The 21,875-nt window shown below is 37.4% G+C and overlaps 1 protein-coding gene across 7 annotated transcripts in view; it reads left to right on the forward strand.

The window, feature by feature from the left end:
- The window catches only part of ACTR3B (actin related protein 3B), a 204,945-nt gene that overhangs the window by 180,929 nt on the left and 2,141 nt on the right, over positions 1 to 21,875 (forward strand). For all 7 annotated transcript variants that reach the window (XR_011648903.1, XM_058297577.2, XM_058297582.1 and 4 more), the window contains one exon: positions 21,313 to 21,438. Coding sequence is in view for 6 of the 7 variants with exons in the window: in XM_058297577.2 (XP_058153560.1) it covers positions 21,313 to 21,438 (126 nt within the window). In the remaining variant the exon portion in view is untranslated. The remainder of the gene's footprint in view (positions 1 to 21,312; positions 21,439 to 21,875) is intronic.

The following is a 21,875-nucleotide window of genomic DNA, read 5'->3' on the forward strand; positions in this document are numbered from 1 at the left end:
TAGCTCTTGAGAGAATAGTGGGAATTCTCCAGGTGGGAAAAACAGTCTATAGCTTTTTAGCTACTATGAGGATGATAGTCTTATGATAAGGAAAAGCTCTTATCCATCCAGAAAATAGACATACAGTAGCAAGGACGCATTCATTTCCCACAGAAGAGAGTAGCTGTATGAAGTCCACATAAACATGTTCAAAGGGCCTTGTGAGTCAAAATGTTTGAACCCTGTTCCACCTTTACACTTTTACCAGGGTTATGTAGTTGACAAGGAGAACATGATTCATATACTTGCCTTGCTTCTCTTTTAAAGTCTCCCTATCACTGATTTTTTAGAGTTGAAATGAGGGGTTTTGGACTGTGGTGGGTGTATGGCTGAGAGCCATTTTAGAGACTCAGGTGCTATTAGGTGGCCATCCTGGAATACCAGAGCCTATCAGAGTATAGGACACCTCCAGCTCTGAGCCAATTTTGTTTTTCAGTTTCAGAATCCTTGAAAATCTTCCTTAATCTTGTCTGCATGTTGTAAAACCATTAGCTGTTGACCAAGCATTGTTGTTTGTGCTGCCCTTTTAGCAGAAAGATTAATCAAAGCATTTCCTTTATATTCCTCAGTTTCTTTTTTTATAATGGCTGCCTCCCTGGTATTTTAGAGTGTCAAGGAGGTCCTTTACTAGGAGGCCATTTTTTATGGAGATATCATGAATCCCCTTTGCCTCCAAAGAATGCCAAAGTCATGGGCTACACCAGAGGCATAGCTACCATCCGTATAAATGTCCAACTCTAGTCAAAGCTGTTTATCCAGCTATTTGGGCTGACCTAACCTCAGAAGGATTTATATTCAAAAGGTCCCTGAAAAGTAGTTTCTACAGAGCCTCCTGATATTTACCGTTTTCCTTCCTAAGGTAGGGTCTATCTATGAAAAGAATCAGATCTGGATTTTAGAGAAGAGTGTTTCTGAGATCCATCCTCAGGGTAGAATGTTCATGAACAAGAGACAGGAAGTCATGGGACTTACCTTCCTCTGGGAGAGGAAGGAGTATGGATAGATTGAGGGAATTACATTGTTGAATTGTTAAATGAGAAGGGATCAATAAAAGGATTTCATAGTGAAGTCAGTCTCCTTGCAGAAAAATGCTGGGTGTTTATGTTTAGAAGAAAAGTTTGTATGGTATGGGGGCTATTAGTTATAGGGGAGAGCCTAGGACCATGGTGGCTGAAGTCTTGACCAGTTTTGCAGCTGTAGCAATACCCGTAAGACAAGGTAGATAGGTCTTGGCAACTGGGTCAAGGTTTAGACTATCATTAAGCAAAAGGTCTCTGCTTGTTGTTATGGTTCTGACTTAGGTCTCCCGAAGCATGTCCTTCTCTTTCATGTACAAATAGGGAAAATTCTTACCATAATTTGGAAGTCCCAGAGAAAGTAGCTGTAATAAACCTCTCTTTAGGTGGATAAATGTCTTTTTTTTTAACCATCAGTTCAGGAGAGGGTGGTTTAGTTTGCTAAAGGTTTTCAGGACAGTTTATCAGAAAAGGGTTGGCTTTTACAATGGAGATTTGTTAACTTACAAGCTTACAGTTCTGAGGCTGTGAAAGTGTCCAAATTAAGGCATCATCAAGAGATGCTTTCTGTCCAAGCTGCAGCTGTGGGCAGTCAGGCACATGGTGGTGTCCTCTTGTCTCTCTCCTCCTCTGGGCATCTTTACTCTCAGCTTCTGGCTAAAGTGGCTTCCTCTCAGCTTCTGTGTTCCTTTAATTTCAGCTTCTGGCTCCTGGGGACTTCTCTTTCAGAATCTGGGTTCCTCTTTGTCTCTGTAGCTTTTTCTCTGTGTCTGTGGCCTTTTATTCCTCCATTTATAAAGGACTTCAATAAAAAGATTACAGCCCACCCTGGGTCACACAATCTAATCAAAGGACCTTAAATGAAGTAATTTAATCAAAAGTTCTCACCTACAATAGGTTTGTATGCACAGGAATGGCTTAGCTCTAAGGACATGATCTTCTGTGGTCTGATCATGTTGAGTTTCAAACTGTCACAGAAGGGTTCTGGAATATTTTTTTTTAGTAAGGAAGTATGGGAATGTTACATGGTCTCGTGCCTGGCACAAGGAGTTCTTTTTTGATGAGGTGCTCTACTTTATGTCTTAGTCCTTCTTTAGCTTCTGACTTAAGGGGATATTAAGGGAACTTTAGTAAAGCTTTAGTTGGATCTTTCTGGACCTTTATAGCTCAGCTCCAAGTATTTTACCTACATCGATGGAATCTTTGGCTTGTAAGCCCTCTGGAAGTAATTGTAGCATCTTGGGAGGACTTGTGTTCAGAACTGCAGAAGTGAACTGGGGTAATCAAAGTCAGCTATTAACTGATGGCGAATTAAAGATTCCTCTGGAACTTTAAAGAATAGTCCCTCCAGCTTGCATTCTATTTTCCACTGTGGTTTCCTTAATAAATCTCTACCTAGGAGGTTAACTGAATTGGTGTGCTCTCACAGAGAAGACATTCACGGGTATCTTGTAGAGGTCCTAGTTACATTCAGTGGTTGAGACAAAGGGTGAGTCTGTAGGTTGTTTGAAATTCCTACTATGTTAATGGTTTGGTCACTCTTAGGAAGAGAGGTTGGAAATGTAGTAGGATTAACATTTAATATTGTAGACCCTGAATTGATTAAGAAAGTATGTTTTACCCTGTTCGTTGTAATTGGAGTTTCCCCTTTTTCATCTAGTTGAATACATGGAAAGAGGTCACATTCTCACTCAATTCCTTCAGGATTAGTATGTTGGGAAATCCAATTGATATCCTTTCCTTTTCTTCTGAAAGGCAGGGCATTCTCTTTTCCAGTGCCCCTTTGTTTGCAGTACCTACGTATGTCTTTATTACAATTACTGGTCGGATGGGGAGAGGGAGCATTTAATGCTTGATTTCCAAAGCCTTGAGTTAATGTTTGGTAGAATCTTATTTTGTTCTAGTATCATCTCAAAGCATTCTTCCAAGCACTGAAGTTCAAGAAGGGGAGTTATTTCTCACTCAGTATTTGCTTCCATATTAAAACTCCAGTCTCTGGTTTAATTCTATTAACAAAGTATGCAGATAGAGTGGAGTTTTATCCACGCTTTCGGTTTCAGTTTGCTAAAGTCTGCCAAGGCAATATACCAGAAATAGGTTGGCTTTTACATGGGGATTTATTAATTTAAAAGCTTACAGTTCTTAAGCTGTGGAAGTGTTCAAATCAAGGCATCAGCAGGAGATGCTTTCTCCCTGAGCTGTAGCTTTGGGCAGTCAGGCACATGGTGACATCCTCTCATCTCTTCTCTCTCCCCCCTATCCTCCAGGCTTCGTTACTTTCAGCTTCTGACTTCTTCCAGGTTTCTCTCTGCCCTTGTGGCTTTCTCTATGCTCCTGTGGCTATCTCTCTTCCAAATTCCATTGATTTCAGCTTCTGGAGGTTTCTTTCTGTTTTTGTGGCTCTGCTGATTCCCATAAAAGGATTAAGACCTACACTAGGCAAATGCCTTACTGGAGTAATCTAATCAAATGACTCTTAACTGAATCTAATCTAATCAAAGGTACATAATAGGTTCATACCCACAGGAATGGACCAATTTAATAACATAATTTTCTGGGGTCCACAAAAAACTCAAAACTGCCACACCTTCCTTAATTCCAGAATGATTTCTGTCCTCTTCTAGTAATCCAAGAAGGTTTCATCCTTTTTCTGTTTATAAGTTTGGAAAAGGGTCCAGTCAAAATATTTCAGGTATAGGGATTTGCCTATTTTCCTAGCCTTTTAAAATGTTATCTGGTCTAGCATAATGAGATGTATCCTGTAGGTCACACTCTTACCCATTGAACATAATCATCTGCAGGACCAACTAACATGAAACAGTTGTTATAAATCTGGTAAATTAGGATCATAGGTCCCAATAGAAGTCTAAATTCCTCCATCAGTTAGTTTTGATTTTCTTTGGGTTTAGGGAGATATTTTTTAAAAATTCTTTTTATTATTATTATCTTTTTTTAAAAAGATACATAAATCACACAAAATGTTACATTAAAAAATATAAGAGCTTCCCATATACCCCACTCCTCATAGGGAAATATTTATGATAGCTCTTAAGTTCTGCTCAGGTCCAGGTTTAAATTTTGTGCTAGTGGGCACTCCAGCTTTGGTAGAAGGTTTAATCTTCAAAGAGGCTTGGACAAAATCACTTCTGCTCAGGGGTTCAGAGGAAAAGGTAGAGGATAAAGAGGCTCAGAAAGAGAAACTGGTTTGGGAGGATATGGGGGAAGAGCTGGGTAAGGGGAGTTGAGAAAAGGATACGTTCAGTTTGGAGTTTATTTCCCTCTGTTTTATTTTGGGCCTTTTTTTTAATGAATTCTTTAAGTGAGGCTATTTTGGCAGCAGATTGTACCCCTCAAGTGCACAATTTTACTCATATCAAAAGTTCCCCAAAGTAGCCACTGCAAAGATAGATTGTCCTTAGTCAGATCCACCCCTGCATAGAGAAAGTTACTTGTAGCAAGTCTATAGTGTTAGTACATATAAGAAGCAGGAATTTTTAAAGGGTAGAGCAGAGGGAGATTTAGAGCAAAAAGAGCCCATTATACTGCAGTCAGATGAAATATTACTTCTAATTTTACCAGGTATCTGAGCTTTTAAACTTAGCCATTCAGAAACTGTTCTGACCTCAAAGGACTGCCCCTGTGATACTGAGCAAAAGTGGGGTTTTTTCCCCTGATACATTTTTAAAGCCAATTCCTGAGACACTGGGGTTTCAAAGAGAGAAAATTTGGTTGCACAAGCGAAGGAGGTCAGTGGCCTTTGGCAGCCCCAAAACTGCCTCCCTGATCGGCAGAAATTCTAATGTTTTATAACATCAGGGTGCTAATGAATAATTGGGGTGGAACTGGAACACAGGTTCCTTCATTAATAAATATTAAGGAGTACAGTAGTAAAGTGGGGTCAGTCACAAGGATTGCCATATAGATATTAAACAGAGGAGGGTGGAGTAGTTAAAACCATCCCAACAGTAAGCATGCACTAGGGTGACCTTAAGTCTAGAGTAACCACAAACAGGAGTGGCTCTACTCTAGTCAGCTTCAGTAATTTCTGGTATTAACCTTTGCTATTTTATAATATAAAGGCATCTATGTAATGTTTTAGTAATCATAATTATTTATTAATTCTTAACCCTTGGTTGCAACTCCTCCCTTTCTGTTTTGTAAATTCCCAAACTTGGGGATAATCTGGATGTCAGATCTTTCTGCCTTCTTCATGCTGAAAAGGGGCTTCAATAATTAGGGGAAAGGAGTGCAGCTGGTTGACCTCTGGTTCCAGGGCTTTTCTGGCATAAGAATAATTTAGAGACTTTCCTATAAACTTAATATGGAAATTGAGAATTATAGATTTAAATAAACATGTTACATTGGGGAAATAATTTCATAGCCTTTCTTAGATAAAGCCTGGAATCTTCTTTGGGCTTTACCTGCTGGCTGACACCTGCAAATGAGTAACTTCCAGAATGACCTCTTGACTCTATTTGAAATCTCTTAACCATTAAAATTTTATTTTGTTCTATTTCTTTCCCCTCTTTTGGTCTAATCCCATGTTATCAGGGAGACCCATCCCTGGGAATGGGTCCTTCATTGCCAGAAAAAATCTCTGGAAGTTAAGTCCCTTGTTTTCAGGGAAAATTTTATCCCTGGATGTCCTGTCCCATGTAGGGTGAAAGGTAGTAAGAGCTTGGCTTAGAGAGGCAGGCCACATTTAAGTAACAAATAGGTTCTCTAGAGGTGACTCTTAGGCATTAGACAATTAGGTTTAGCTTCCTCATTACAGAAGTAAGTTTCATGAGTGCAAGCCTTGAGATTGAGGGCTCAGCTTACTAGCATACTTCTTTTTCATGAGTTTACTTTGCCGCGTTCTCTTTCAATAAATTGGGAGCATCTGTTGTTTGAGAGAGCAGTAGGAATTTCCCAGGTGAAAAAGTTTAATATTTCTTCTTTTTCTCAGTCCTTATGGGACTTTGCAAATACCTTTCTATTTTATGCTCAGAATACTTTGAAATACATCAGGTTTTTACAGCAGTTCTGTACAGAGTATTACAATCTCATTAACTATTTAAGGTTCCATGTTATGCCATTTAAATAAGCTGACTAGTTAGGTTAAATTAGATAGTGTTCTATAAAAATTTAAAGAATTTCTTGGCAAAATAAATTTCTTCTTTCTGGTCCCCACAGTACTTAAAGTTTTAAAATACTGATAATATTACTTTTTTTTTCTTGTATCCTAATTCTCCTTAGTCTTTAGATTGGCCCCATTAACTTTTAAGTTCTAGGTGTTATACAGGTCATTAAAAATTCTAGGGAGCTATTAGGTTATAAATAATGAGTAAAGCGTCTTAGGATTTAGAAGTAATAATTAGAGATCAGAGCTCAGGAATAAATGTGACTGCTGCAAGAATTTACAGTCTAGACCTTAATTTCCTTGTGAGCATTTTAAATAAAACTATTTGTAGAGTCCAATAACTACAGACCATAGAAGGTTTGTGACTGTATATTCACTTTTACCAAGGATATGTTAATGTACAGGTAAAACATAACTTATAGACTTGCCTTGCTTCTCCTTAAAGTCCCTTTTTGTTGAAGATGAGCTGACTGCAAACTCTTTTAGAAAAGAATCAGAGTAAAACAGTGTAACTGGTAAGAGATTTTGGTTGTTTTCATAGCATCACATTTTTCTAAGAATACCTAAAACTATAACCAACAATATCATCATGCAGATCTGTGTTAGCATAGAATAGATGGTGAAAAATTTAAAAGTCTTTAAGAATTTTATACAATCCCCTGATAAGTAAGTAAATTATACATTTATTTCTCCTTCAAAAATACTGTTTACCACAAAGAAACTTAAGCAGTACCAGAAGAAAACTATTTTTCTAGTGAATTTTACAAGAACCTAAGATTCCCAACAGAATCAAGATTATCTTCTTTCTACCATCACTTTAATATAATTATACTCCTAAAAAACATTAATATCCACACCCTAAGAATATATATATATATATTTTGGTAGGTACTGGAGATTGAACCCAGGACCTCTTCCATGGGAAGCCGGCACTCAACCACTGAGCTACATCTGCTCCCAAATGAGAGTTGGTTTTTTTGTTTGTTTTGTTTTGAGGAGGTACTGGGGATCAAACTCAAGACCTTGTGCATGGGAAGCAGGCACTCAACCACTCAAGCTACATCCACTCCCAGAATATATTACTTTTAACCATGAGGGTCATTCTTTAAAACTTCAGAGTGGTAAATGTAATATGGATCTTTACAAGTATTAAATGTCTGAAATAGGCAGTTAATACTGGATTTGATATTATTTATAAAATGATATATGTCTTCACATTCACAATAGTCTAGGAAATGCATACACTGATTATGCACATTATTTTATGACAAATCATTTGTTTTTTTTTAATCCAGAAGTTTAACACCTTGATAAAATTTCTGATCAGAATAAAATGTGACTAAAACCTAAAACATTTTCAAAATAACATCCCATTTAAACTTTTCCACAGTTTACACAATTATTATATTTTTCAGTTTAGGAATATTTTTTTCCATTATGAATTAAAATATAAATATTGATAACATTAATTTCCATAAATGTATATATTTAAGCACTGCACTTTTTGCAAGGTGAAAGAACAAATTATTTTGCCACAGTTTGCAGTTAGAGATATATATTTAAGGGTTTTATTAGAATATTAAAAGTTGCCAGGTCTGAACATTATTTTTAAAGTGGCCTCTATCACAGTGACAAATAAGTTAGTAAAATAATTTGGAAAAGAATTAACTTACAAAATAGCAGAGGCTCTATATTTTATAAAACCATTAAAGGATGTGATGAAACCATTCTGATAAGGCACAGATTCTTTGTTCTTTATATACATTGATTATTTTAAAAAGACTTCTATATCCTTCCACTTAAAACTGAACAACCATTTAAGAAAACTGTTATTTTAACAGAGAGAGAAAGTAGAATTTTGGTTTTTCATCACTACACCATTTGGTAAACAAATCTTTGTTAGCATAGATCATAACAGATTGAGGTGGCATCTGACAGATTTTTCTGCTGAAAAGTTTTTTGTTACCAAGGAAGTGGGTGTAGCGCAGTTGGTTGAGTACCTACTTCCCATGTACTAGGTCCCAGGTTCAATCCCAGGTGTTTCCTTTAAAAAATATAAAAGGTCGGGGGAAGTAGATATAACTCAATGGTTTAAATGCCTGCTTTCCTTGTACAAGGTCCCAGGTTCAAACCCTGGTACCTCCTAAAAAAAAGTTTTTTGTTATCAACATCAGTGTATAGATTTTTTATTTAATAGTGGCATCCCAGAATCAGCTATTTACATTGAAATCTCTCCATTTAGAAAATGCTTTTACAGAATTCCTGCAACCTATAATTTCCTGTAATATTTTATAACCATTTGTAACCATTAACACTAGTTAATCTATCTTAAGACCAGTTTTACCTTTAAATAAGCTGAATTGCAGTCAGCAACAAGCAACATTTACTTCCATTAACCCTTCTATAATTTTCCATATCCATTCAAGTCTTGTCCTACATATTTCCACCTTGATTTTATGAAAACCAGCCATCTTATCTTAGGTTTAAGACATACTCCCTTAAACAAGCTTTCACAAATCTTCTACTTCTTTTCACATCCATTTAAATCTTGTAATAAGTCAGACCTTATATCTCTCATTCTGTCCTGTGAAAAACTAGTTATTTCACTTTAGGCAAAACAGTTATTTTTTTAAAGATGTTTGTAAAAATAATAACTTCATTAATTAACGTCTTAAAATGTAACAGACTTATTGTTAACTTATTAGTATCTGTATAAACCTAGGGAGATTATATCCAAATAGAATAAAATTAAAATAATGATTTTACATACAAGATGTTTTCTTTTTCTTTTCCTTCATAGGAGGTCAAAACACCTTTGTTTTCATAATACCTTAAAATTTAAAATAACCTCCGAAGCACACTGACTATTAGGCTCTGAGAATATATTATAATTGCTTTATTTGTTTTAATTATAATTTAGGAAAACGTTTTCATAGCTTTTTTTTTTTAATCGATCTTTTTCTTATGAAACTTGCCCTTTGGGCTATTAATTACCCTCATCTCAAACGTGTTAAAATTTACTTGGGGATTTACAGGACAGATTATACAAAACAAGGTTTATGTTGTAATATCCCCTCTGCTCCTATCATTTTTGATTTCCAGGACTAGTAGACAGAAATCTAAGCTAAACTCACATCTTTATCTTTTCACACCCACCCCATCCCTCATAGTTTCCTAAACCAGTTTAAGTCACTCAAATTCAGTCAAGGTTAGAAGACCCTGGGGGCAGGATAGGCTATAAAAGATTGTGAAGGAATTCAGGACACTTTTTTTTTTTTCTCTTTAAATAGAGAAAAAATCTGAAGAGTCAAATTTTTGTATGGCCTTTTTTATCCTATTTGGCTTTTCTAATTTGGGCTCCACAAGTATTCATTTACATATATAAGGACTTATTTAATTTTTAGCAATTTGAATAGAGCTCTTATAAGAATTTTCATCTGTTAATTTGATAGTACCATCTGGAGGTATGAAAATATATTTTAATTAGACACAGTTAGAGTTGGACACACCAACAGAAACATAAAACTCACTAATTTGACTCATAATTCTTAACCTCTTGGTTTGGTTGTCTTCAGGCTTTCCATCTTTCCACATGTCTGGTTTCTACCACTTTCAATTGCCTGTAATATGCAAGTTCATTCTTGGAACATTTTTATATATGTAAAAATAGGAGAAAAAGTTATCTGGGCACTATTGGTTAACAGGTTTTTAGCAAGGAAGATACTTTTAGGAAGCTATACTTCAAATATTTTGTTTTAATTCACTAGTAAAGTGCCCCTTGCCCTGGGCCCTTTCATTCCAGGTTTCTGTCAGTTCCCATTTAGCTGTTCTTGGGGTGTTCCCCAGAGCGTCTAGGACAAAGCCTTTTCCAGTGCCCCCCTTCTTTGCAATATGCATATTGATTGGTTCTTATTTTTAAAATTTCTCCTGTCCCTCGAGAGGTTGACGTTGGGCCCAGGGGTCTTACCTTTTTGAGGCAGTCTTACTCTGATTTTTTTCAGTTTATTAAAGCTTTGAGTAGGTCATCTGCCTTCTAAAATGTAGGTTTTCTTTAACTGGGTCCCTATAGTAATAAACTTCATAGGCAATGCTAACTAAACTGAGCTAGGTAATTCTAGACTCCCATCAATTTTCTGTAACTTCCTTCTTATAGCTGGAGAAGTTTGGGCAATAGAGGTTAAATATATATTAGAGAAGTTGTGAACTTACAAAACAATCATGCAGATGTGTAGAATTCCTGTATAAAACCTTCCACCTCAACACACTACATAGTTGTGGAACATTTGTTACAGATGCTGAGATAATGTTGTCAAACTGTTACCACTACCTATGGTCTGTAGTGGACATTTGGTATATTTTTTCCATACCTCCCTATTATTAACACAGTACATCTTTGGCATTGGTGCAAGACTATTACAGTACTACTGTTAACATTAATTGTATTTTTCCCATGGTTCTCCACATTCTTACCACCTTGCAATAGTGATGTGCATTTGTTCTGGTTCATAGAAGGACATTCTTGTATTTGTACTATTAACCACAATTCTCATCCACCTCTGGGTTCAATATGTTATTCAGTCCCTATATTATTTTCCAGCTTTTTTTTCAAATGTCATATTCCTAAACAACCGTCTTCAACCACAATTCCATCTCTAAACTAGCTGCATTAGTTCTGCTCACTGTAATGTGTTAGCATCAACTCTATCCATTTCTACAGTTTTAGTCAAGTTAATTAAAACTTCTACATACATTCAGCATCAGTACCCCTTCTCAGCCTTCTTCCTATCTCCCAAAAACTTGTACTCTAGATTTTAACTCCATGTGTTCATTCCTTGTATTTAGTTCATATTAGTGAAACATACAATATTGTTGTTGGCTTATTTCACTTAGCATAATGTCTTCATTATCTTATGTATCACAATTTAATTTCTTCTTACAGCAGCATAGTATTCCATCATATGTATATATCACATTTTGTTTATCCATTCATCGGTTAATTGAACACTTGGATTGTTTCCATCTTTTGGCAGTTGTGAATAATGCCACTATGAATTCAGTGTGCAAATGTCTGTTTGCATCACAGTTTTCAGTTGTTCTGGATATATTCCTAGTAGAGGGATCACTGGATCATAAGGCAGTTCTATAGTTAGCTTCTTGGGGAACCACCAAACTGTCTTCCACAGAGGCTGCACCATTTTACATTTCCACCAACAGAGAAGGAGTGTTCCTATTTCTCCACATCCTCTCCAGCACTTCATATTTTCTTTTTTAAAAAAAATAATGGCCATTTTCTGTGGTGTGAGATAATCCCTCATTATTGTTTAGATTTGTGATATTGAACATTTTTTTAATGTGCTTTTTGACCATTTATATTTCCTCTTGGAGAAATGTCTAAGTCTTACGCCCCTTTTTAAATTGGTTTCTTTGCTCATTTATTTATGAGTTGTTGTATGAGCTCTTTATATAGAATGGAAATCAAACTATTATCAGATATGTGGTTTCCAAATATTTTTTCCCATTGAGTGGGTTGCATTTTCACTTCTTGACAAAGTCCTTTGAATCACAGAAATGTTTTAAGTTTGAGAAGGTCCCGTTTATCCATGTTTTCTTTCATTGCTGATGCTTTCAGTATAAGGTTTAAGAATCTACCACCTACTACCAGGTCTTGAAGATGTTACCCTACATTTTCTTCCAGGAGCTGTATGATTCTAGCTTTTATATTTAGGTCTTTGATCTATTTTGAATTAATTTTTGTATAAGGTGTGAGGTAGAGGTCCTTTTTCTTCTTTTGCCTATGGATATTCCATTCTCCCAGCACCATTTGTTGAATAGACAGTTCTGCCCTTGCTGGATAGGTTTGACAACATTGTCAAAAATCACTTGACCATAGATGTGAGGATCTGTTTCTGAACCATCAGATCAGCTCTATTGGTCTACGTGTGTATATTTATGTCAGTACTGTGCTATTTTTACCACCGTAGCTAGGTAATATGATTTAAAGTCCAGAAGTGAGAGTCCTCCAACTTTGCTATTCGTTTTTAAGGTGTTTCTGGGCTATTTGGGACCCCTTACCCTTCCAAATAAATGTGACAATTGTGTTTTCCATTTCTTTAAAAAATGCTGGTGGAATTTTTTTATTGGGATTGCATTGAATCTGTGTATCATTGGATAGAATCGACATCTTATATTTAGTCTTCTAATCCATAAGTATGGAACCATTTATTTAGTTCTTTTTTGATTTCTTCTAGCAATGCATTGTAGTTTTCTGAATACAAGTGCTTTATGTCCTTGGTTAAGTTTATTCCTAAATATTTGATTCTTCTAGTTCCATCGTAAATGGGAGTTTTTTCCTGACTTCCTCCTCAGATTGTGCATTACTCATGTATAGATAGATACTCTACTGATTTTTGCATATTAATCACATGTCTTGTTACTCTTCTGAATTTGTTTATTTGCTCTAGTAGCTTTGTTGTAGATTTTTCAGAAGGACATTCTAGGTACAGGGTCATATCATCTGTAAAGAACAAAAATTTTACTTCTTCCTTTCCAGTTTGGATGCCTTTTTATTTCTTCTTCTCTCCTGGCTGCTCTAGGTAGAACCTCTAGCACTTTATTGACAGCAGTGGTGACAGTGGGTGTCCTTGTCTAGTTCCCAATCTCAATGGGAAAGCTTTCAGTCTTTTACCACTGAGGTAACAGCTAGCTGTGTTTTTTTCATATATGGTCTTTATCATGTTGAGAAAGGTTCTTTCAATTCCTATCTTACATAGTATTTTTATCAAGAAAGGAAGCTGTATTTTGTCAAATATCATTTCATTGTCAATTGATAGGATCACGTCATTTTTTTCCTTTTATTTACTTAATGTGGTATATTATGCTGGTTGATTTTCTTGTGTTGAACCACCCTTGCAATCCTGGTTTGTTTGTTTGTTTTTCAGTTTTTTTAGTTTTATTTTATGTACAAAGAGCTACCATTGTTTTAGTCAGGTAGATGTCCTGGGCAGTCCACTCAAGGAAGATCAATGAGTTCAACTTGATGAAGCCTATATCCTTCGCGTACTGATGGAAACGCTGGTGGCATGTATTGAGACTGTATTTCCAGATCAGACCATGTCAGTTTGAGCAGACATGGCAAGAGCAGGAACCCTGGCCGAATTTTTGTGGATGGCTTCAGTAGAGCTGCTGGTGACCCATTTTACTCTCAGGGCGCAACGTGGGTAAATGGAAAAGCACAATCCTGTTTTAAAATCCACTTCACCTGGATATAGATGAAGCCCAGTGGTTGAGCACCTGCCTCCCACATATGTGATACTGGTTTCAATCTCTGGTACCTCATAAAAGAACAACAACAACAACAAAAAAACCCAAAATCACTTGTTCATGGTGAATAACTTATTGTGTTATTGGACTCAATTAGTAAGTATTTTGCTGAAGATTTTTGTATCTGTATTCATTAGGGAAATGGGTCTGTACTTTTTTCCTAATATCTTTATCTGGCTTTGGTATTAGTGTGATATTGGCTTCATAAATGAGTTTGATAGCATTCCTTCTTCAAATTTTGCAAGAGTTTGAATGCTTGGTAGAACTCACCTGTGAAACAATCTGGTCCTTGGCTTCCCATTTTGGGGATGAAAATACCTGCCATTGTCCCTTCCTATCCTATTGGGGGTGCAGGTGGGGGTGGATCCACAGGTCCCCAACAGTCTAGTCTGTGCAGGCTGAAAGTGCCTGCCATTTCCCAAAGAGGCTGAGGAAATATAACTCCCCTCCTGTCCTCTTGGGATGGGAGGGTGGGGGGTGGAGAGGGCTGGCTGCAGGAACCAAAAGTACTTGCAGATACCCAGAGAGGCTAGGGAATTACCTCCCCCCCTTTTTCCCTTGCGGGTTGGGGTAGAGCCACAGACACCCAACAGTCCAGTTCATGTGGGCCGTAAGTGCCTGCAGTTACCCAGAGAGGCTAAGGACTTTCAGTTCCCTTCCTATGCTATAAACACAGCTCCCTTCCTATCCTATTGGGGATCTGGATGGAACTACAGGTGTTTGAGTATCCAGTCTGTGCAGGCTGAAAGTGCCTGCAGTTGCCCAGAGAGGCTGAAGAAACACCAGCCCCCTGCTATCCTATGGGAGTGGGCGGGGATAGAATCGAGATGCTCAACAAACCAGTCCATGCAGGCCGAAAAGCAATTGTGGTTGTCCTCCAAAGAGGCAATATCCTCCAAAAGGATAGGAGGGGAGCTATGTTTCCTCTGCCTCTTTGGGGAATAGCAGGTGCTTTCTACCCAGAGCAGATTGCAGCCCTAGCCCCACTTCCAGCAGGGAAGAAACTGGGGGGACCTGCACCAGCCTTTCTGGGCAACTGCAATATGATCTGGGTAGAAAGAAGCTGGTACCTACTGATGCTGTGATTTTCAATCAGCCCTGCTTCCCCTCATGCCAGGGGCAGGGTTAATCAGTAAAGGTTATATTTAGAAGTCTGATATTTTCTGAACTTTACAGATATATATTAGATAGGCAATATAAATTATTTCTAGGAAAGTGGAGGGACTTTCTACTGATTCTTGTGTTACTTCACTTATCCTTCTTATATTCATAGCTTCAGGGACCTCTTTCTCCTCTAAATTAGCCCAGTCCTCAGCACTATTAACATTCCATTTAAGATTCTTTACTGGTGCTGCTAATTTCTCTCTAGCATATCCTGGGTTGTCAGGATTTTTTTCTCTGTTTCTTAGCTGTTTCTTGTTCTTCTTCATTTACTATTTTCCCTTCATCTCCTGTTAATAGTAGGACCTCAATATCAGTCCAATTACAGGTTCATATTTTTATTTTCTCTGGGTCATTTTTAATAGAGTGGGCCACCATTTCCCCACCTATGTGAATTTGTTAGGGGTAATGGTGTAAGCACATACAAAAATTCTTCATTTATTCCTAGAGGCATTTCCTGGAGGAGTAGAAAGTTTTCCCGCTCAGCTGCTGATCTTAGAAAGCCCTTCTGGCTGAATTGGGAAATACAGGATTCTTTCCTAAAGAGCCATTTTCCTCCTGAGTCTAAGTTGAGACTTACCTTTGCTACAGGAAAAACTATTTCCTGCTTTTTCATAGGCTCATGTCTAAGATTTTTCCAGTCTTTCACAATAAAGCCTAAAGGGCTATTTTAAAGAATTTCAGTAACTATGACAAGTAACCAGCTAGGAATACTTGAGCAGTATTAATGTAGTTAAACCCTAATTTAGCAGTTTAGACAGGCGCTGAACAGTTACTATTTCTAAGTAACATACCCATTTAATGAACAGACACTTACAGCACTTCCTATATTCTGGATTACTTTTCAGGAGTATACTTAACAGACACACTCAAGATCCAGGAGTATATGAGGTGGGGATTTGAACCTCAGACAGAATGGTATCCCCCCAAAAAACAGGAAAGGGTGGAGGTTACAGAGCAAGGAGAATCATTCTGGAAGGAATTTAAGGTGACTCGAACTGCTGAACTAACTTCTTGATTCACGTCTACCTAGGTAATCCACTCATCCACTCGTATGTCCGAATTTGGGGCTGGAACTGTTTTCTCTCTTTGAAGGTTTAAAGTACCGTTAGGGCCTGGAGTGCTGACGAAGTAGGAAAAACCCAGTTGTTGAGCTTTTAGACCAAGAGGGTCTAGCAGCCACAGGAAGCTTGATTATTGTGCTTACCTCTCTTGCTGGGGCCCCAGAACGTTGAGCAGTCAAGCTCCTTCAAGGACCTCTTTGTCCTTAGTCCGGAGAGTTGCCAAATTGCTACTGAGCAAAGAGGGGTTCTTTTTTCCCAATGTGTCTTTAAAGCCAATTCCTGAGACATTGGAGTTTCCCAGAGAGAAAAAGTTTATTCAGTTGTACAAGCCAAAGAGATGAGTCACCTTATGCGGCCCAAGAACTGCCTCCCTGATTGGCAGAAATTCTATTATTTTTTAATTTTAGGGTGGTAATGAATAATTAGGGTGACGCTGGACATAGGTTCCTTTGTTAATAAATATTAAGGGGTACAGTAGTAAATTAGGGTCAGTCACAAAGATTTCCATAGGGATATTAAACAGAGGAGGGTGGAGTAGTTAACCATCCCAACAGTAAGCATACACAAGGATAAGCTCAATCTATAATTACCATCACTATAGTAAGCCTACACAAGGATGAGCTCCATTTAGAATTACCATCACTATAGTAAGCATACACAAGGGTGAGGTTAAGTCTAGAGTAACCGTAAACAGGGGTAGAATCACTCTAACCAGCTTTAGTAATTTCATGTATTAACCTTTGCTATTTTATAATATGAAGGCATCTATGTAATGATTTAGTAGTCATAATTATTTGCTAATTCTTAATCCTTGGTACACCAGGAAAGTGGAAGAACTAGACATACCTGCACTGAACCAGAAACAGCTTTCTGGGCAGAAATGGAGGTTCGGAAGAGAGAGTCAGAAAATTAAGAGAGTGGAAGGGAGGAATGAAATAAAACTAAATGGGGCAATCTCAAGAAAGAACCAAAATTGAAGGTACCCAAACCAAAGGATATTAAACTCGTTGCAGATTGTGGAGTTCTTGTTGTAGAATTTGAGAGAGGTTCAATTATTTGCGTATAGAAAGGCCAGGACTCAGGAATGATTTTGAGAAGGAAAAATGATTTATTGATGGCCCGCCGGACTCGGGAGCTTTCTGTTTCAGACCCGAGCCCTGGGGGCTTCCTGTTTCAGACCCCAGCCCCGAACAGGATTTTCAAGTTTCTTTTATACAGGATAAGTGCTTATTCCTTCTTTGTTTCAGTGCTCAGTAGGTTTAATTAGCATATATCTTCCACATCCTAGGTAAGCTTTTAGCATGGACCTTATACATTCTAGGTAAGCTTTTAGCACATTTGGTTTGCATTTTCCCTGAATATTTAAAGTTTATAGAGTTTGCATTGCTGAACTGTTTCCTGGGACTGGAGTCATTGCCATGGTCACCAAGGGCAGGACTGCAGCCTCTTACTGTCCCACACCCACAAGTCAGGGCAGACAGTTTAGGTTAAGGTTATCTCTGAAGAGACAAAGAGCCTCCCACCCATAGTCCACATCGTTCTGATATAGGAAGAGTTTACCTCAGGGCATGAGAAGTCATTATAATGGAGTAGGAGACATAAGGGGTCTGTGATGGGCACCTCACTTTTTTGGCCACCAGAGCCCACAGCCCCAGAGGGTGACCTTCTGTATCTTTATGGGCCCTCCAAACTTACTGAAGGACAAATCAGATTTGAGTTTGCAAATTTGAGCATTTTTGCGGGGATACCAAGAGTTTTGCTGCTGCAAGGAAGCTGGATCACTTGCGAAAACAGAAGCAACATTAGCTTCTAGGCATGGCAAACAATTTATATAGAGATGAAAAGGAAGTTAAAACTTCTATTGATTGGACAGGAGTTTGTCCATCTTTAGGGGCGGGTTTAGGGTAGGAGGGCTTTATTTCGAATTGGGTCAAACATAATGAACAGGGCTTGATTGGCTATCTAGGTTGGCTGCCTTGGTAGGGATTTAAAATTTCGGAAGATATCAAGAAACTCAGGAGGGTGTTCAAAGATGAAGTAGGGCATAGGTGTTTTTTGTTTTTTTGTTTTTTTGTATTTTTGGCTCTGAAGGGTCTGTAGGATTTTCTCTATATAATTTTATCATCATCATAGCTTTTGTTCACAGTATTTTCATAGGTATTTATGTGTAACTTCTCTTATATACCCTAAGAAAAATATTCAATCATAGATTGATTTTTATTTTTTAAGCAAATAAAGGAAATAAATAGAATTATTAGAATTACTTTTTTTTTAAAAAAAAGGGCCAAGGATTGAACCCAGAACCTCATATGTGGTAGCTCAGCCTCAGAGCCACATCTGCTTCCCTGAGTTGGGTTTTTTGTTTGTTTTGCTTGTTGTTTGTTTTTGTTTTTTTTAGGAGGAACTAGGAACCAGACCCAGGACCTCCCATGTGGGAGGTGGGTGCTCCACCACTTGAGCCACATCCACTCCCTAGAATTCCTTTTTTAGAGAAAAACCTGAAATGAAAAACTTTAAAATGCTTTTAGATGATTCAAAAAGCATGTAAAGAGCATTTAACTTATAAAACTATAAATTTATAGAATGATAGAATGATATATTTTTTAAAGTTTCATATTTATAATTTTTCTAACTTTTGGGGGTCCATAGACCCTGTCATAGTTTCTTGACTGCTAAAACTTAACGTTGTACAATGGGTTGGCTTAAACTATAGGAATTTGTTGGCTCACAGTTTGGAGTCTAGGAGAAATTGCAAAATCAAGGCATTAGCAAGGCGATGCTTTCTTCCTGAAGACTGTGGCATTATGGGGCTGACTGCTTGCAACATTTGGGGTTCCTTGGCTTTTCCATCACATGGCAATGCACGTGGTGGCATCTTCTCCTTTTCCTTTCCCGTTCAGTTGGTTTGCAGCCTTCTGGTAGCTCTTTGTGGCTTCCTACTACTGTGTCCAATTTCTTTTGCTTATAAGGACTTCAGCCATATTGGGTTAAGCCTACTTTCATTTAGTATCGGCACACCTTAACTAATAAAATCTTCAAAGATTCTATTTACTAATAGGTTCATACCTACAGGATCAGGAGTTGGGATCTGAACATGCCTTTTGTAGTGGACATGATTCAGTCTACCAAATACCGAATCTCTAGATTCAGGAGATATAGGCATCTTCTTAGAGCACATTAAGTTACACATTTCTGCTATATAGTGCTTATAATATCTTTTTATAAGCTTTGTAATTTATTGCCTTTAATACCACAATAAGCACTTGTTGAATTGAATTGAATACTGTTGGTAACAAGGAAGTTTAGGCTGTTAAGTAGGTTTTTCAATGAATGAATGATTAAATTCAAAATGAGGACTACGCATTCTTTTGTAAAGTCTAGTACCATTTAGCTATTAACTCTTTTTTGCCTGAAGATAGTTCTTTTGTGTTTCAGCTTTCTATTTGCCTGTCCTTTGAAATTCCTCCTTTCCCTCTTTGCTTCCCTTTCTTCTTGTCTGCCTGCCTTCTACTGAGCTAAATTTGAGGCAGTGAGGAAAATATTTATAATACAAAAGGGTAAAATAGCTGTGTAAGGAAAAATGAGTATCAGAATAATACAGCAGCTTAAAACTAGGGCAGAGTAATACACACCATCAGTTCTATATGGCTGTTAGAGAAAGGCTCTACATTTCCTCTAAGCTTCACAGTGACCAGGGAAAAGAGTGAAATATAATCTGTAGTGGAAGTCACAGTGCCTTGAAGACATAGGACTGATAAAACTTGTCATGCAGGTTAGGCTCTCACAGCTTTATTGAGCAATTCATGAATGGGAAAGCATCCCATACAGAAAGTATAAGGGAGGTCTGCTGAGGTAGTGAAAAGGGGAAGCTCATATAGGGCAAAGACAGAACAAGTAAGGAAGTATTCTGATTGGATGATGTTAAGTTTCCATTTTACATAGGGGTTCTTATATAGTGGGGAGCAGATATACATTGACTAGTATATTATACTTATTCATTCTGATAGGCTGTCTCTACTGGACTGAAACTAGTTTTGTCACCAGGTGTAGCTTATCAGAAACCCTGTAGGGTGTGCTCTATTTTCTTGGTAAACCCCTGCAGGTCAGTTATTTTTGTTTTCTGAAAAAGGGGCCTTTTCCCAGCAACCCCTAATGTAGGTGGGTGGTCATTTTATTTCACTCAATATGACCAAAACCAGTGGGTGGTTCTGAGAGGTCCATGGTTACCTGACAAGAGATCTCAGAGAAATTTCTTTTCTAGACCCTTACTAAGGATACTTCCTCCGCCCATCCCTTTAATAGGTAATGAAGTGAATTTTTAATTGCTCTATCTTCAAATTACCCTCTGTGTGAGTTTGGAGCATAGAATCAGTAGAAACAATTCTTTTGGTGAATTCCAAAAGAGGGCTGACTTCATAGGTGGCTTTCTGAAGGTATGTTTTGATGTAGTAACAAAATTTAGAATACATAGAGTCATCAATGAACTATATGTCTTAGATTATCTTTCAAAATAACAAAAGCCCTGTTTGACATAGGGCAGCAGAAGAATTTTAGTGATGGTATTAAGTATTCAGTGTTAAAATTAAAAGCTGATCCATCTCTTTCACAGTCATTTGAATGAAGAATAAATTTTATAAATTTTCTTGTGAAAATTAAGGAAACTGATCACTATGGCCCTCTCATCTTCACAATGAGGGGGCTGAGGAGAAAGCTTATGGACTAGACCAGAATCTTCCTCAAGAAACAGTTCTAGAAAAGGAAAAAGAAAAGGTTCTGGGATCACTGTAACACACAGTCTTTGAGAAAACTAAGTCCTCAAAGTTTCCATACCATAGAGCTTGGCTGCAATAATTTTAGCCTGGAAAAGTCTTAACAAAGGAGTTGTCAGCAGTGGGCTATAAAAATATGAAAAAAAAAAAAATGGTGATAAAACTAAAACCCTCAGTAAAAACATTCTTAGGAATATCTAATTTAATGCAGTGTACCATCCCTTGCCCCACTCCTAATCCCCAGTTCATTGGATGTAAGCCAGAGTTTCTCCAGAAAATCATTTGTCAGTCTGCTGGCCAGTAATTATCAGGACCAGTTGTTAGTGGAGGCTTATTCTAAGAGATGACAATCAAAATGTTAAGAATGCTTTTTAAAAGTAATCAGGTATGCAGTTTATCTAAAAGTATTATAACCATGTTAGGATATCTGCCCAAAAGAAGATGGGATCAAAATATACTCCTTTATTACATTATTTAAAATTGCCACCTGATCTATCAGGAACTTGTTCCTACTAATCTTCATCTTTTGGTGACATCCTTCATGAGCATTAGTAACTAAAGTTTGCCCTGAATTTAATGCTTAGGTAACAGCAACTGTGGTTGATGGTCAGAAATCAATCTCATGTTGTTCCTGAGAGATTTCTCCACAAGATGGCAGAGTACAATAATGAATAAGCTGACAGGTCTGTGCAGGGGCGCTGTTAGTACAAGATTGCCAGTTAAGAAATTGGACATGGGAGTTTCGTTGTGAGATAGTTTACTAGAAAAATGTGGGTGCGTTATTTAATCCAAAGGAAATCCTTCTGCTTTGTGTCTTTTAGAATGTCGTTCTTTCAGGAGGTTCAACAATGTTCAGGGATTTTGGACGTCGACTACAGAGAGATTTAAAAAGAGTGGTGGATGCCAGATTAAAACTTAGCGAAGAACTCAGTGGTGGCAGAATAAAGGTAGGAGACCAGTGACTGTAAACATGTTAAAGAAATGGGAATTTCTGCAAGGGAATTGACTTGGCATGGTCTTTTTTAACATAAAACTTAAGTGGCTTGTCTGGGTAGCATGAAATAAAAACCAGTTTGAATCACTTTCTTAACCACACTGTGAAATTACCTTCAGAGGTTTGTTGCCTGGATCCAGTCCAGTCATGTAGTTAAGACTGATATACCTAGTGATGGATCAGCAACAATTTTATGCTATTGCTGACCTACATTTGCCAGCAGTTTTCTTTTGTATTTAAGAGATGAGGCATGTAGTGTAATGACCAGTATCCCAAGGTGGTGGGGTTTATTTATGGTGAGGATCTTTGATGTCGTTTAGAAATGTTCTCATTAAACTAAAATAACTAATATTAGTAGGGAATTAGATTGTATTCCTCCAAGATAATAAT

This window comes from Dasypus novemcinctus, chromosome 5 (assembly GCF_030445035.2).
Source record: "Dasypus novemcinctus isolate mDasNov1 chromosome 5, mDasNov1.1.hap2, whole genome shotgun sequence".
Lineage (NCBI taxonomy): Eukaryota > Metazoa > Chordata > Mammalia > Cingulata > Dasypodidae > Dasypus > Dasypus novemcinctus.